Source organism: Ranitomeya imitator, chromosome 3 (genome assembly GCF_032444005.1).
Source record: "Ranitomeya imitator isolate aRanImi1 chromosome 3, aRanImi1.pri, whole genome shotgun sequence".
NCBI lineage: Eukaryota > Metazoa > Chordata > Amphibia > Anura > Dendrobatidae > Ranitomeya > Ranitomeya imitator.
The window spans coordinates 39,927,379-39,944,972 of record NC_091284.1 but is presented as its reverse complement, the minus strand read 5'-3'; the positions used below and the strand labels follow the sequence as shown (position 1 = coordinate 39,944,972).

At 44.3% G+C, this 17,594-nt stretch overlaps 1 protein-coding gene across 6 annotated transcripts in view; it reads left to right on the top strand.

Annotated features, from left to right (window-relative positions):
* Positions 1-17,594, top strand: part of SON (SON DNA and RNA binding protein) — a 124,785-nt gene that overhangs the window by 35,852 nt on the left and 71,339 nt on the right. For all 6 annotated transcript variants that reach the window (XR_011319759.1, XR_011319758.1, XM_069760797.1 and 3 more), the window contains one exon: positions 7,333-7,499. Coding sequence is in view for 4 of the 6 variants with exons in the window: in XM_069760797.1 (XP_069616898.1) it covers positions 7,333-7,499 (167 nt within the window). In the remaining 2 variants the exon portion in view is untranslated. The remainder of the gene's footprint in view (positions 1-7,332; positions 7,500-17,594) is intronic.

Genomic DNA, 17,594 nt, shown 5'->3' with positions numbered 1-17,594 from the left:
TGACATGCCAGGCCTGGCTTGTTACTCATCACAAGGAGAAACGTTACCCCTTACATTTTTCAGCATTTCAACCGTAAATTAAGACTCAAAATGGTACCAATAAAAACTTGATTGCAGAAGCCCAGAAATGACTTATTTTTGTATTTAACCCCTTTCTGCCATTAGACGTACTATTGCGTCCATGTGGGGTGGGCTTTACTTCCCAAGGACGCAATAGTACGTCATATGCGATCGGCAGCGCTCACGGGGGGAGCGCCGCCGATCGCGGCCGGGTGTCAGCTGTTTATCGCAGCTGACATCCGGCACTATGTGCCAGGAGCGGTCACGGACCGCCCCCGGCACATTAACCCCCGGCACACCGCGATCAAAGATGATCGCGATGTGCCGGCGGTACAGGGAAGCACCGCGCAGGGAGGGGGCTCCCTGCGGGCTTCCCTGAGCCCCCCGCAGCAACGCGATGTGATCGCGTTGCTGCGAGGGTCTCACCTCCCTCCCTGCTCCCTCCAGCCCCGGATCCAAGATGGCCGCGGATCCGGGTCCTGCAGGGAGGGAGGTGGCTTCACAGAGCCTGCTCAGAGCAGGCACTGTGAAGCAGCCTGCACTCCTATCAGATCAGTGATCTGACAGAGTGCTGTGCAAACTGTCAGATCACTGATCTGTGATGTCCCCCCCTGGGACAAAGTAAAAAAGTAAAAAAAAAAAATTTCAAATGTGTAAAAAAAAATAAAAAAAAATATTCCAAAATAATGAAAAAAAAAAAAAAAATTATTCCCATAAATACATTTCTTTATCTAAATAAAAAAAAAAAACAATAAAAGTACACATATTTAGTATCGCCGCGTCCGTAACGGCCCGACCTATAAAACTGGCCCACTAGTTAACCCCTTCAGTAAACACCGTAAGAAAAAAAAAAAAAAAAACGAGGCAAAAAACAACGCTTTATTATCATACCGCCGAACAAAAAGTGGAATAACACGCGATCAAAAAGACAGATATAACTAACCATGGTACCGCTGAAAACGTCATCTTGTCCCGCAAAAAACGAGCCGCCATACAGCATCATCAGCAAAAAAATAAAAAAGTTATAGTCCTGAGAATAAAGCGATGCAAAAATAATTATTTTTTCTATAAAATAGTTTTTATCGTATAAAAGCGCCAAAACATAAAAAAATGATATAAATGAGGTGTCGCTGTAATCGTACTGACCCGAAGAATAAAACTGCTTCATCAATTTTACCAAACGCGGAACGGTATAAACGCCTCCCCCAAAAGAAATTCATGAATAGCTGGTTTTTGGTCATTCTGCCTCACAAAAATCGGAATAAAAAGCGATCAAAAAATGTCACGTGCCCGAAAATGTTACCAATAAAAACATCAACTCGTCCCGCAAAAACCAAGACCTCACATGACTCTGTGGACCAGAATATAGAAAAATTATAGCTCTCAAAATGTGGTAACGCAAAAAATATTTTTTGCAATAAAAAGCGTCTTTCAGTGTGTGACGGCTGCCAATCATAAAAATCCGCTAAAAAACCCGCTATAAAAGTAAATCAAACCCCCCTTCATCACCCCCTTAGTTAGGGAAAAATTAAAAAAATGTATTTATTTCCATTTTCCCATTAGGGCTAGGGTTAGGGCTAGGGTTAGGGCTAGGGTTAGGGCTAGGGTTAGGGCTAGGGCTAGGGTTAGGGCTAGGGCTAGGGTTAGGGTTAGGGTTAGGGTTAGGGCTAGGGTTAGGGCTAGGGTTAGGGTTAGGGCTAGGGTTAGGGCTAGGGCTACAGTTTGGGTTGGGGCTAAAGTTACAGTTAGGGTTTAGATTACATTTACGGTTGGGAATAGGGTTGGGATTAGGGTTAGGGGTGTGTCAGGGTTAGAGGTGTGGTTAGGGTTACTGTTGGGATTAGGGTTAGGGATGTGTTTGGATTAGGGTTTCAGTTATAATTGGGGGGTTTCCACTGTTTAGGCACATCAGGGGCTCTCCAAACGCGACATGGCGTCCGATCTCAATTCCAGCCAATTCTGCGTTGAAAAAGTAAAACAGTGCTTCTTCCCTTCCGAGCTCTCCCGTGTGCCCAAACAGGGGTTTACCCCAACATATGGGGTATCAGCGTACTCAGGACAAATAGGACAACAACTTTTGGGGTCCAATTTCTCCTGCTACCCTTGGGAAAATACAAAACTCGGGGCTAAAACATATTTTTTGTGGGAAAAAAAAAGATTTTTTATTTTCACGGCTCTGCGTTATAAACTGTAGTGAAACACTTGGGGGTTCAAAGTTCTCACAACACATCTAGATTAGTTCCCTGGGGGGTCTAGTTTCCAATATGGGGTCACTTGTGGGGGGTTTCTACTGTTTAGGTACATTAGGGGTTCTGCAAACGCAATGTGACGTCTGCAGACCATTCCATCTAAGTCTGCATTCCAAATGGCGCTCCTTCCCTTCCGAGCTCTGCCATGCGCTCAAACGTTGGTTTCCCCCAACATACGGGGTATCAGCGTACTCAGGACAAATTGGACAACAACTTTTGGGGTCGAATTTCTCCTCTTACCCTCGGGAAAATACAAAACTGGGGGCTAAAAAATAATTTTGGGGGGAAAGATTTTTTTTTTTAATTTTCACGGCTCTGCGTTACAAACTGTAGTGAAACACTTGGGGGTTCAAAGCTATCACAACACATCTAGATGAGTTCCTTAGGGGGTCTAGTTTCCAAAATGGTGTCACTTGTGGGAGGTTTCTACTGTTTAGGTACATTAGGGGCTCTGCAAATGCAATGTGACACCTGCAGACCATTCCATCTAAGTCCTCATTCCAAATGGAGCTCCTTCCCTTCCGAGCCCTCCCATGCGCCCAAACAGTGGTTCCCCCCCACATATGGGGTATCAGCGCACTCAGGACAAATTGGACAACAACTTTTGGGGTCGAATTTCTCCTCTTACCCTCGGGAAAATACAAAACTGGGGGCTAAAAAATAATTTTGGGGGGAAAGATTTTTTTTTTTTAATTTTCACGGCTCTGCGTTACAAACTGTAGTGAAACACTTGGGGGTTCAAAGCTATCACAACACATCTAGATGAGTTCCTTAGGGGGTCTAGTTTCCAAAATGGTGTCACTTGTGGGAGGTTTCTACTGTTTAGGTACATTAGGGGCTCTGCAAATGCAATGTGACACCTGCAGACCATTCCATCTAAGTCCTCATTCCAAATGGAGCTCCTTCCCTTCCGAGCCCTCCCATGCGCCCAAACAGTGGTTCCCCCCCACATATGGGGTATCAGCGCACTCAGGACAAATTGGACAACAAATTGTGGGGTCGAATTTCTCCTTTTACCCTCGGGAAAATACAAAACTGGGGGCTAAAAAATAATTTTTGTGGGAAAAAATTTTTGTTTTATTTTTACGGCTCTCCATTATAAACTTCTGTGAAGCCCTTGGTGGGTCAAAGCGCTCAGCACACATCTAGATAAGTTCCTAAGGGGGTCTACTTTCCAAAATGGTGTCACTTGTGGGGGGTTTCTACTGTTTAGGTACATTAGGGGCTCTGCAAACGCAATGTGACACCTGCAGACCATTCCATCTAAGTCTGCATTCAAATGGCACTCCTTCCCTTCTGAGCCCTCCCATGTGCCCAAACAGTGGTTCCCCCCACATATGGTGTATCATCGCACTCAGGACAAATTGGGCAACAAATTTTGGGGTCCAATTTCTCCTGTTACCCTCAGGAAAATACAAAACTGGGGGCTAAAAAAATAATTTTTGTGGGAAAAAAATTTTGTTTTATTTTTACGGCTCTGCATTATAAACTTCTGTGAAGCACTTGGTGGGTCAAAGTGCTCACCACACCTCTAGATAAGTTCCTTAGGGGGTCTACTTTCCAAAATGGTGTCATTTGTGGGGGGTTTCAATGTTTAGGCACATCAGTGGCTCTTCAAACGCAACATGGCGTCCCATCTCAATTCCTGTCAATTTTGCTTTGAAAAGTCAAACGGCGCTCCTTCCCTTCCGAGCTCTCCCATCCACCCAAACAGTGGTTTACCCCCACATATGGGGTATCCGCGTACTCAGGACAAATTGTACAACAACTTTTGGGGTCCAATTTCATCTCTTACCCTTGGGAAAATAAAAAATTGGGGGCAAAAAGATAATTTTTGTGAAAAAATATGATTTTTTATTTTTACGGTTCTACATTATAAACTTCTGTGAAGCACTTGGTGGGTCAAAGTGCTCACCACACCTCTAGATAAGTTCCTTAGGGGGTCTACTTTCCAAAATGGTGTCACTTGTGGGGGGTTTCAATGTTTAGGCACATCAGTGGCTCTTCAAACGCAACATGACGTCCCATCTCAATTCCTGTCAATTTTGCATTGAAAAGTCAAACGGCGCTCCTTCCCTTCCGAGCTCTCCCATCCGCCCAAACAGTGGTTTACCCCCACATATGGGCTATCAGCGTACTCAGGACAAATTGTACAACAACTTTTGGGGTCCAATTTCTTCTCTTACCCTTGGGAAAATAAAAAATTGGGGGCAAAAAGATAATTTTTGTGAAAAAATATGATTTTTTATTTTTACGGTTCTACATTATAAACTTCTGTGAAGCACTTGTTGGGTCAAAGTGCTCACCACACCTCTAGATAAGTTCCTTAGGGGGTCTACTTTCCAAAATGGTGTCACTTGTGGGGGGTTTCAATGTTTAGCCACATCAGGGGCTCTCCAAACGAAACATGGCGTCCCATCTCAATTCCAGTCAATTTTGCATTGAAAAGTCAAATGGCACTCCTTCGCTTCCGAGCTCTGCCATGCGCCCAAACAGTGGTTTACCCCCACATGTGGGGTATTGGCATACTCAGGACAAATTGTACAACAATGTTTGGGGTCCATTTTCTCCTGTTACCCTTGGTAAAATAAAACAAATTGGAGCTGAATTACATTTTTTGTGAAAAAAAGTTAAATGTTCATTTTTATTTAAACATTCAAAAAATTCCTGTGAAGCACCAGAAGGGTTAATAAACTTCTTGAATATGGTTTTGAGCACCTTGAGGGGTGTAGTTTTTAGAATGGTGTCACACTTGGGTATTTTCTATCATATAGACCCCTCAAAATGACTTCAAATGAGATGTGGTCCCTAAAATAAAATGGTGTTGTAGAAATGAGAAATTGCTGGTCAACTTTTAACCCTTATAACTCCCTAACAAAAAAAAATTTTGGTTCCAAAATTGTGCTGATGTAAAGTAGACATGTGGGAAATGTTACTTATTAAGTATTTTGTGTGACATATCTCTGTGATTTAATTACATAAAAATTCAAAGTTGGAAAATTGCGAAATTTTCATAATTTTCGCCAAATTTCCATTTTTTTCACAAATAAACGCAGGTTATATCAAATAATTTTTACCATTGTCATGAAGTACAATATGTCACGAGAAAACAATGTCAGAATCACCAGGATCCATTGAAGCGTTCCAGAGTTATAACCTCATAAAGGGACAGTGGTCAGAATTGTAAAAATTGGCCCGGTCATTAACGTGCAAACCACCCTTGGGGGTAAAGGGGTTAATATTTCTTTTCATTGTGCATATATAATGGTGCTGCGTTTATGATTGTTATAGTAAATGCCAAAATATAAAGGTGGAATTGCTTTAAATCAGTTATTGGTATCCGTGAGCTTTTCATGAGCCAGTCCGTATCAAGAGTGTGGAAAAACAGAGGAGTCAGAAATTTAGGCAACTGACTCCACAGCTGTTTTTTTTTTTCCTCCGTGATTATTAATACACTCCCTACAGAAAGAGTAAGGCTACCATCCATGATGAGCGTTTGGTGAGTTTTTGATGTTTCAGAACTTGCATTTTTTGGAAAATAAGCAGTTTAAAAAAACTCACCAAAAACTCATTGTGGTTAGGTAACATTAAAGGGGTTGTCCAGTCTAATTCGTTAAGTGTGCAGTCTCTCTGAATCCGCCCTGCGCGCACACTGTGCTGTGAGAATTCACCGGCTTTTGAGTCAGGACCGGCGGGTACGTCTGTGTTCTACCTACTCCCAGCAGGGTCCTGTCTAGTGGGTGCAGCCTCGCTCAGTACAAGGGTATGGAGCGAGGCCGTGCCCTCTAGTCAGGTTCTGGGTGGGAGTATGTATAACATATACATCACCACTGTTCCCCGCTAAGAAACCGGCGAATCCCTGCAGCGCACAATGCATGCGCTGGGCAGATTCACAAGTCCGCAGTCAGTGATTGCAAATTTATCAATTTAGACTGGACAAACCCTTTAAAGACATGTGACTACCGGACGGTGAATCTTCTCCTGTCATACAAATGTCGTTTTACAGTCAGACCAAAATAAATGCTGCGCACGGCGCAAAATATCATTTCACCCAAAGAGCCATTTTGCTCGTTCACCGGTTGATCGCCATCCTGTTTACACAGCAAGATAATCATGAAAATAGCGTTTTTTAAGATCTATTTTCACCCCAAAAATACACTGCACACATACCATGTTTTGGATTTTTTTGGATTTTCTGACTTGTATGAACTGTAGGCAATAAAGTAGCACATTGAATCCCCTGCTGCCGCCGTAGCTCTGATGCTGCCCGCCGGTCTTTGTGTACGTCCTTACTTATTATTTATTTTCTCTATAATGGAGCACAGCGTAATATTTGTTTCTCACCGACAAGGTCCAATCAACATATCTTTGTTAGAATTCGGCAGTACGCACGCTCCACCATCACTCCATTCATAGGCCTGTCGAGTGCTGCGATCGGCTTTTTTCGGAAGCCCCATTGAGAATGAATGGAGCAGTGGTCCGGCGTCTGACCTGCTGCTCCGTTTTCTAATGGGAATAAAAATTCCCATTTCTGACAATCAATACAGATCCCTGTGGTACGAATACTCACAAATTATCGCAAGTTATCCCATATCCCACTGAAATCAATGACATGACCGCTCTGCCAGTGCTAAGGTCATACCGTGATGCTCATGAGTAGGTGCTCGTTTCCGGACTATGGTCTTTTGAATATTGCCCACTGCCCTTACCACATCGAAGGCCAGCCGTAATACTGGACCAGGCAGGCTTTAAGTTGTCTCCGGTCTCAGAAGTTTAACCCATAAGATGCTGCAGTCGATAATGACCATGTTGTCTAGGGGGTTTAGTACAGAAGGAGGCTACCCGCCCCACAGTGATGCAGTCATAAGGATATAATGGGGCGAGGTCTGCCATCGGCAGTGGTTTCACAGGCTGTAATATTTGTCATAGCATTATACAAGCAATCTAACACTAACCTTATTGCGAGAAAAAAAATATTTCTGATTTTTAAAGGACTTAATGATTGTTTTTCTTGTTTCCTTAGTGAAAACATGGACGGCTCTCATAATGGTGAACTTCCCGCCCCGGAGACTGAAAATGCTCCTGAATGTTCAGCAGGTGCTACTCAGAATGAAGGAAGCAGTGAAACGGTTACTAAACCTGAAGACACAGAGGCTAAACCCATGGAAATCGTGGAACCTCAGGATCCAGGTAATGAGTGTTCATTAATTACCGGCTTACAAGGGCTGAAGTGCCTTCAAGAAAGCATTATACAGGGGGCGTGGCCTGAGAGTCCATGTGAGCGGACGTGCGGCTGTGAGCTCCCGCCGCTGTATATTGTAAAATCCTGCAGAGCCGCTGCTGTTTGGTCCCTGCGGGGGCTTACTGGCTGCGGGGAGACTTGGAGAGGCCGGCGGTGCTGTTCGGTAGCGCTGGAACCGACGAACATGACCAGGAGACGGCAGAAGGACGCGGGAGCCGGGGATGCAGGCGCAATCCAAGATGGCGCCGACTTGAGGGAAAAGGCAGACAAGGAGAACGCCGCATGCAGAAAGCGCATGGAGGTAGCGGCAAAGCTCCAGCAGTTTGCGAGAGCGGAGGCCGCAGAGGAGGGAGCCGGAGCTGATACCGAAGAGGAGGAGGAGGAGGAGAGCCCAGCAGGAGAACATGAGGTACAACAGGGGAGAAAGGAGAGTAAAATGGCGGTGGCAGAAGGGGGACCCGAGGAAATGGCGCCAGAAGCTGAGCCTACCCTAAGAGACGTTTTTGCGCTAGTCTCTTCATGTAAACAATCTCTGACCATACAGATACAGGAGGTTAAGGGGGACACAGCCCAGATAAACGCAGCCATGCAGAAGATTGACAAACGTGTGGGGGAGGTAGAGGAGAGAGTGAGCACTGCAGAAGACCATATAGTGCAGCTGCAAAAAGCAGAGAAAAAGTTCACTCAAGCAATAGCTGAATTGGCTGCGAAAAATGAGGAACTTGAGAACAGGTCCAGAAGAAATAATATTCGCATAGTGGGCATCCCTGAAAAAGCTGAAGGGAGGAATCCAACGGAATATATTGAAAAATGGCTGTTAGAGACATTTGGAGATATGGCGCTAACAAAAGTGTTCGCGGTAGAAAGAGCGCATAGGGTCCCGCCGAAACCACCTGTCCCTGGAGCGAATCCCCGTACCATGCTCGCCAAAATTCTAAACTATAGAGACAGAGACATTATCCTGAGGAAGGCCAGAGACATGACGGATCTGACAGTTGAAGGTCAAAAGATTGCTATATACCCAGACTATTCTACTCTGGTGCAGAAACAACGGATGATGTTCACGGGTATCAAGAGACGGCTGAGGGAATTGGGTGTGCAGTATTCCATGATGTTCCCAGCAAGACTGAGGGTGGTGGCGTTTGATAAAATTCATTTTTTCCAGAAGCCGGAGGACGCTACCCAGTGGATCGATATTAATGCTAAAAAGCTTAAAGGAAAAGGAGACTGAAACTGTGGGAAGAGTCTGAAGTTGTTTACTTATCTGTCAGTTGGAAAAGAGTCATGTGATTGACAAGCCAAGGGGTATGGGGGGGGAAGAAGGGAAAGGGATGGTGTAATGGCTGCTGGGAAAGGGGGAGGAAGGGTTTGCGACATATTTTAAGTTTATGCAGACTTCTTGTGTGTGCAAATAATTCTAAGTTAAAATGTTTTGAGAACGTTATTTTTCAAAATGTCTGAAATCCTGTTATGTACAGTGGTGGGAGGAGGGTTGGGAAGGTAATGCCAAACGGAGTGTTCGCTATGGGCGATGATGCCCCACTCTTGGAAAGAGGTGGAATGGTTAGATGTGAGGGGGGAAGGGTGGGAGGGGGAGTTGGGAGGGGGGGGGGGGGGGAGGGTAGTTAGACAGCCTGAGCTCAAAATTGATGATACTTATAGTGAAGATGAGCCAAGTGATGGGGACCCGTTTTAAGATTTTGTGCTGGAATGTGAGAGGCCTAGGGGAGAAATCTAGACGTGCTGCGTGTTTGCAATATGCAAGAGACCAAAGGGCCTCAATGATATGCTTGCTGGAGACGCATTTGGTAAGGGAAAAAGTGGATGTTTTGAATAGACGATGGATCCAGAGGGGATATCATTCTACCTTCTCCACGTATGCAAGAGGAGTCTCAATCTTGGTTCCAGCGGGAGTTCAGTATGAGGAGCTGAAGGTATATGTGGACGTGGAGGGACAGTATGTACTATTACGGTGTATACTGTATGGAGTGATGCTGTGTGTTGCCGCGATGTATATTCCGCCTCCCTACTCTAGCAGGAAGATTAGAGAAGTAATGGAGCGAGTGGAAAAATGGGGACCGACACCGTTAATAATTATCGGAGATCTAAATAACATCTGTGATGAATATTGGGATAAAAATAAAAATACTCAGAATAGGTCGGAGGGACACATAACAACATTTGGCACCTATATACAGGAGATAGGTTTGATTGATCTGTGGAGGGTTAGACATGTGGGGGAGAGAGGGTACTCATGTTATTCACCGGCACATGCCACACTCTCTAGGATTGATATGGCTCTGGGTAACAGGATTTTGGACACATTGGTTGGGGAGGTGAGATATCTGCCAAGGGCCTTGTCGGACCATAGTCCAATTGAAGTAGAGGTTAGATTGGAGGGGGCTCGCTCGCTAAGTGGGAGAGAATGGAAGATTCATCCTAATTGGTTACAGAGTATTGAGTTGGAAAGTATAGGACGGGAGGTGGCGGAATTCTTTCTCTTAAATGATGTAAGCGCCGACGCTCTTACAATTTGGGATGCAATGAAGGCGTACCTGAGGGGACTACTGTTTAGGGACATTAGTAGGTGTAAGCGGAGGACGAGAGAGGTAGAAAAAGCGGCAGTTGAGGAGTTGAAGGAAGCAGAGGATGGGATGGCCACACTGGGAACCCCTGAGGCAGAGAGAAGAATGAAAAACGCACAAAATCATTTGGAAAAAATTCTGCTAGGCAAAGCTGAGAGGAAACGAGATTTCCAAAGGGTATTGTTCTATCAGGAGGGAGAAACAGTGGGACATATGCTGTCGGTAGTGGCTGCTGCTCAGAGAGGTTCTTCATATATACACTCTTTGGATTCTGCTAGTGGAGGTAAAATAACGGAAACACCTGAAATTTTGAGAGCCTTTGCGGACTTCTATGCAGATTTGTATTCCTCTCGGGTTGGTGAATCGGTCGAGGATGCACTGACTTTCTTGGAAGGTCTGGATTTGCCGAGACTGAGTGAGGCAGATAGGGAGAGCCTTGAGGCCCCTATCACTGAGGAGGAATTGAGTCGGGCATTGATGTCTATGGCCAATGGGAAGGCGCCTGGGGTCGATGGGTTACCCGCTGAGATCTATAAAGGGTTGGCAGAAGTGTTGATTCCTAGATTAAAAATGGTATTGGAGGAAGCTAGGTCTTGTGGGCGCTTGCCAGCCTCTATGAGAGAGGCCATAATAGTGGTCATTCCAAAGGAGGATAAGGACTTGGGGAAACCGGAGTCGTACCGCCCAATTTCTTTACTAACAATTGATGTCAAGCTTCTGGCCAAGGTGTTGGCTCTCCGCCTCTCTAGTGTTATTGCGAGTCTGGTGCATTCGGACCAATCTGGCTTTATGCCGGATAGATCAACGGCGATCAATTTGCGGAGGTTATATGTAAATTTGCAGGTAGAGTCTGATAACTGTGGTCGAAGAGTGATTGTATCGCTAGATGCACACAAGGCGTTTGACAGCGTCGAATGGGGGTACCTCTGGCAGGTGCTGGAATGTATGGGGTTTGGCCCGCAGTTTGTGGCCTGGATACAGCTGTTGTACTCATTACCATCCGCCAGAATTAGAGTAAATGGGGAGCTATCTCGTCCTATAGGGCTGGCTAGGGGTACTAGGCAGGGATGCCCGCTTTCACCCCTCCTGTTCGCGTTGGCTGTAGAACCTCTTGCTGCTAAGATTCGGCAGTCGGATGGGGTCCCTGGGTTTAGGTATGGCAAAGTAGAGGAAAAAATAGCGTTATATGCGGATGATGTTTTGCTGTTCCTGGAGGATCCAGACAATTCACTAAGAGGGGCCGTTGAAATTGTTGAGAGATTTGGTACTGTGTCGGGACTAACAATTAATTGGGATAAGACGGTTCTTTTTAGAGTGGATGACGTAGGAGAGAATGTGAGTGAGGATGTTGGGGATGAGAGGCTGAAGGTGGTTTCCCAATTTAAATATCTTGGAATATGGATTTCGGTGCCGGTGGCGGAGTTTCTGCAAAGAAATTTGACTCCTGTTATGGGGGTACTCAAGGCAAAGGTAGACGCCTGGAATAAGCTACATCTATCGGTCGTCGGTAGGGTAAACCTTATTAAAATGGTCCTTATGCCCAAAATTCTTTATGTTCTGCATAACGCACCAATTTGGATCCCTCGGGGGAAGTTCAGGCAGATTAATGCCCTCTTTAGAAGTTTGATATGGGGTAGACAATATCCACGTATTAGCTTGGAGACGCTTCAACGACCCAAGGAAGATGGTGGTTTGGCTTTGCCCAACCCGGAAATATACTTCCTTGCGGCCCAGAGCCAGCATTTGAAGGGCTGGGCGCGAGGGGCGTCATCCAGTGCAGTACAACAGCTATTGGAAGAGGTGACGGACCGACGACCGATGGCCAGGTGTTTGGAGGATGGCTCATTGGGCGCGCTGGGGAAAATATACCCAACCCTGTTCCTGATTCGTAAATTATGGAATAGATTAAGGCAGATTCATGGGGTTACAGGGTTGACTAAATTCACACCGATATGGTCTAACCACAACTTAAAGGATTTTGAGGCCCTGGGAGGATTGATGGAATGGCAGAATAAGGGAATTTGCTTTGTTCACCAGATAATCCAGCAGCAGGAGCTGAAGTCCTTTTCCCAATTGCAGGAAGAATTTGGTTTGCGATCCACAGGGGAATATCAGTATGCGCAGATGAGACATGCCTTTAGAGCTCAGAATAAGAAGGCTGATATCAGGGTTCAAGATGATATAGTGTTGGAGTATGTGTGTGGTGAGGGTACTACAAGGGGAGTTATTTCCACTCTGTATAAGGACCTTATGCACACATTTCTGCTAGATTTCCCTATAAAGGCGAGAGCTAAGTGGGAGAGAGAAGTGGGGCCGATGGAAAATGAAACCTGGGAATCGGTGATGGAGGGGGTTCCGCGACTATCCTTGAGTGAACCATATAGGCTCTCGCAGCTATACATTTTGCATAGGGTATATAAATCTCCGGAAGTGTTATACAAAGCGGGATTGCGTTCCAATTCTGGGTGTCCGAGGTGTGCGAGTGAGAAGGCAGGAATATATCACATGATGTGGACGTGTCCGAGACTGGCTGCCTTTTGGGTGGTGGTTTTGAGCCGAGTTGAAGCAGCGTATAAGTGCAGAGTTGTTAGAGACCCGATAGTATGTGTGCTGGGATATGTGGAAGAAATTGGAGTTGACAATACTTGGAAGATTGCAATTGCTAGGCTACTCTACATGGCCAGGAAAGTAATAGCACGAAACTGGATAAACGCGGAACCACCTGTGAGAAGGGAATTTCTCCAATATGTTCAACATGGTCTAAAATTGGAAAAGGGGGTGTACAGTAAAAGGGGGAAAATAGAACTCTTTAATAAAATATGGTCTCCTTGGCTTGATTTGGATTGAGGAGTATAGGCGTCGTGTTTCCTAAGACCTGGAAGAGGATAAATTACAAGAGGCAGATAATGCCTCGGTGGGGTGGAGATTGAGACTGAGCTGTCTTATGGGGGAGGGGGGTAGTTGGGGTAATGTTGGGGTTTATTAAAGTAAGAAAATGTGTATCTGATATAATGCAATGTAAATGGCATTCTGTTGTTCTCCTTTTTTTTATATTGTTAATAAAAATCTATTTAAATTAAAAAAAAAAAAAGAAAGCATTATACACCTCTGTATATTTTCATCAACGTCGGTCTGTCATGGCATCCTTCTATAGAGAAAGCCAATGTGATGGCTTCATCATCCCGATAATAGGAACTATCGCCCATAGACCGCATTGACTGTAATGGGTTCTGTAGTTTTTAATAAAATTAGTAACACAAGCTGCGCTAATTTTGCCATTGGAAGTTCCAACGGACCAGTCAGAAGCTCTGAATGTTAGCGTGATAGTGTCATTATATGCCTTTTATTATGGGTGTCTCGAACTATCAACGTACCAAGTTTATATAGCACAGTTTTGATGGTATTTATCAAATGGTTATTTTTTTTTTTTTTAATCCTTCTACATTTGAAATACTGACTCGTTGGGCTTCAATGTGCCTTTTTAAAGTGCAACTAAACCTTTAAAAGTATCATGATACATTCTAGCCCCACAAATGTGCACAGCGGTGAAAGGTCCTTAACAGAAAGTCTTTGTCTGTCTACTGACGTGTGTCGCTTGCTCATGCAGTAGCCATTTGCTTTTGTGCAGTGGATTTTTTTTTTTCCAGGACAGGAATTCTTACTAATGTTCAAAGCGTTTAAGGGGCCACATTTGATCAAAATACACTTAATTACACTTTAACCACTTCCTGACATAAAATGTATTGGTATGTTGGGTGCCAGTACGTATGGAGCAAGCTCAAGAGCTGAGCCCGCATCATACCCAGCAGATAATGACTGTATTCTACTGCCAGCACCTGTGTCTAACAGCAGCTTCTATCTTCTGTTTAACCACTTAATTGCTACTTTTCATCTCTTAACAGCATTTAAAAGGAATTGTCTACTACTCGGACAACCCACTTCTTTATTGCTATATTCCGCCATGTAAAATAGAAACAACCTCTAGACGCCTCTGTTGCCAGGGTGCCCTCCAGCAACAGCGATGCAGAGTCTCCCGGGGCTTGCATGACTTTGTCACGTGATCCCTGCAGCCAGTCAGTGACCGCTGCTGAGCCTCTACTTCAGACGAAACTGATATCCAGAAGAAGTCAGACCTGCTGCTCTCTCACGTCCTCCGGATGTCAGTTTTGTCTCGACAAAGTGATTGTGAAGCTTCCCATTAGCAGCCGCAGATTGTCATGTGAGTCCTGCAGCCAATCTGACGCAAACCCCAGCGCCAACATCGCTGGAACAGCGGCAAGTCGGAGAGTATAGAAATTGAAGTGGTGGTCCGAGTAGTAAACTACCCCCTTAAATAGCGGTCTGGTGCTGCAGTCCACGCTGATGCTCATTGCCATTGCAGGAGGACAAACATATAAAAAGTTAAAAAAAAACACAAAATAAAATAAAGCTTTTAGCCCCTATATGTGTTTGGTTGTGTCCCTGCCTTTGATGCGGGCTCCGGCACTGAGCTTGCATCTTTCCCTGCACATGACAGCTGATCTGATCTAAAAACAGGCAGGGAAATGTTTTACCTCTCAGAAAAAAATCATTGTGAGCCCCGGCTGTCCTGTCTGTATAGTCTTTTGCTTCCTCCCCTGCCCAGGAGCTGTGGTATGATCAGACCCTGTTCCTTTACGGTCAGACACGGCCATTACACAGTACACAGCAGAGGAACATGTATAAGATTATCTCGGCACAGGAACATTTTAATTAATCACATCCAATTGTGGAAACTATTATTATTCCAAGATCTATTCATTAAAATGAACTTATATTCACAGGAAAATCCCTTTAAATAAAATAAACTTATTTGTTATCACGACCTCCATAAAATTCCAATCTATTGAAATATTTAATCTTTTAGCCTTTTATGGTGGGCACTAAAAAGAAAAAAAAACAAAACAAAAAAAAACCAGTTGTCAGAATATAGTGACATGTACCAACAATATATATAATTAGTATGTATGTTATACATTTTTTTCCACTTCTTTAAAAAAATAGTATCACTGTAATCGTACTAACCTGAAGAATCAGGTCACAATTTTTTTTTTCTTGACCATTTCACTACTGTACTTTATTTTTCTTCTAGTTTTTTCAGTTATATGATAAAATTAACGGTGTTTTTCAAAACCGCGAAACTTCCTGCAAAAAAACAAAAGTAATGGGGGAAAAAAACAAACCTCAGAAACAAAAATTGGCCACAGCAGAAGGGATTAAAGAAGTTTACTACTCGGACTACCCCTTGTTATACTCTGGCCCAATAAAATAAAATAAAAAAGCTTATCCTGGAGCTCTCGTGTGGTTGTTGTGACTCATGACCCCGTTGCCCAGTCAGCGCTGCCATCACTGTCCCCACATTCTGACAAATTGAGCATGAAGAAGTCCGTGGGAAAGGTGCCGGCACGGGAGGGGAGTATGCACCTTTTTAACTTTTATCTAAGCAAGGGGAGAAGAGTCAGCTCACTCAGTGCGAGCAAACACTGTACCTGTGGATGTCCTCGCATGGAGCCGACGGGGACCAAGCGTGGCAAAGCATGGAAACAACAAGTCCTCTAGCGAAGCAGTAGGTACTTAAAGTAACCATTACCCTGGGGAAAAAAAGCAATAACCACAGCTGACTTTAAGTTTTTTGTTTTTTTTTCCCTTTAAGGCTAGGTTCACCTCATCATCTGCGTGCCAAAACACATGCAAAAGCGTGCTTACATCTGCACATCATCTTGTGCATGCGTTTAAATGCGTTTTGGCATGCTTTTGTGTTTATGCGCATGGTGGAGGTAATGACATAATTTTTTGGACATGCGCAGTCTAAAGTACGCATGCGTATGCATGTCCTTACGTACCAATGCGTTCCCATAGTAATGCAGTTTTTTATGCAGACAATTGCGCAATATTTGACGCCTCAAAAATGCAACATGTTGCGTTCGCCGGACACCGGGGAACAACTCAATAATAATAATAATAATAATAATAATTGTATTTATATAGCGCCAACATATTCCGCAGCGCTTTACAAATTATAGAGGGGATTTGTACAGACAATAGACTTTCTGTGTACACTGTGCATAAGCCGAGAGCTGCCAATCTGTGGTGTATACAGCTGTGCTTTTGAATAACTGCTAGATCTGCAGCACAGAAAACAGCCCGGCAAGTGAAACCTCACTGGAATCAGTCTGCCAGATGAAATGGCAAAAACCCGGTGACAAATTCCCTTTTAACAGGCAAAATGTAAGCAACTAAAATGAAAACACTAGAGATGAAATATCACAAACTGAAATAACATGCAAAACCTTACAAAAAGAAAGCAGGGGGATGTGTGGTATAAGCGGTATAACAAATCGGAGTACACAAATGCTAACAATAATGCAAAAGCGATCATCTTTCATTCCAAATCACATATAGGACTAAACATGTAAAAACAAAATTGAAAAGCCCAAAATTGACCAAGCGTTTGCACCCTAAGATCCCCTCCTTGCCTGCAGATTCTTTTTTCTTCTTGTATCATAATTTATTGTTTTCTCTGTCTCCATGTACTGCGCGTTCACTTTGTATGCGCTTTATTTTCTATTAAGTAGCATTATACTTGCACCATTCTTTTACCTGGCCTTATCAGTCCTTAAATTGCAGTGTATTGAGGGGCAGGAATATCACTTATTGAGGTGCGGACTATTACATGATTCCTCTTTTTTGTCTTTTTTTTTCTCTCTAGCGCTAATCAGTTTTGACATTTTTCTATTTTTAGTACTTTAAAGTCTGTCTTTAGGAGTATGTTCCCACGGTCCGTAAACGCTGCGTGTTGGACGCTGTGTACATCTGCAGCGTCAAACCCGCAGCATCCAGATGTTACAGCATAGTGGATGGGATTTTAAGAAATCCCACGTCCACTATGTGTGCCGAGACGCCTGTGGATCACCCGTGGAGACAAACATGTGGCGCGTCTTTCCAGACCGCAGCATGTATATTTATCTTGTGGAGATACAAGCATCTGCAAGATAAATATCACCCGTACAATGTATTGGACGCGGTGATTCCGCACAGTTTAATGAACACATGCGGAATCACCTGTGTTCATTAGACGGCAGCACTTTGGACACAGCGGATATGTGCTGTGTCCAGCACTGAACGTCTGCACATAGCCTAGGCCATTTATCTGAATGTTTACCGAATTTTTCAGATAAGATTCACTTTTCCCCCCCAAAATTGGGAGGAAAATGGTGTGTGTGTGTGTGTGTGTGTGTGTGTGTGTGTGTGGGGGGGGGCGTCTTTTATAATCTGAAGGTAGTAGGGGAGTAGCAGCTGCGGTGGAGCAGGGCCACAGGAGGCCTGCAGTGGCAGGAGTGGGGTGATGTTGTGGGTCCTGGCCTCTGATGAGATGTCGGTGGTAAGCAGAGTACCCTTCCCATTGATTTCTTTGCGGTGGGCTTTGAGAAAATGACCGAA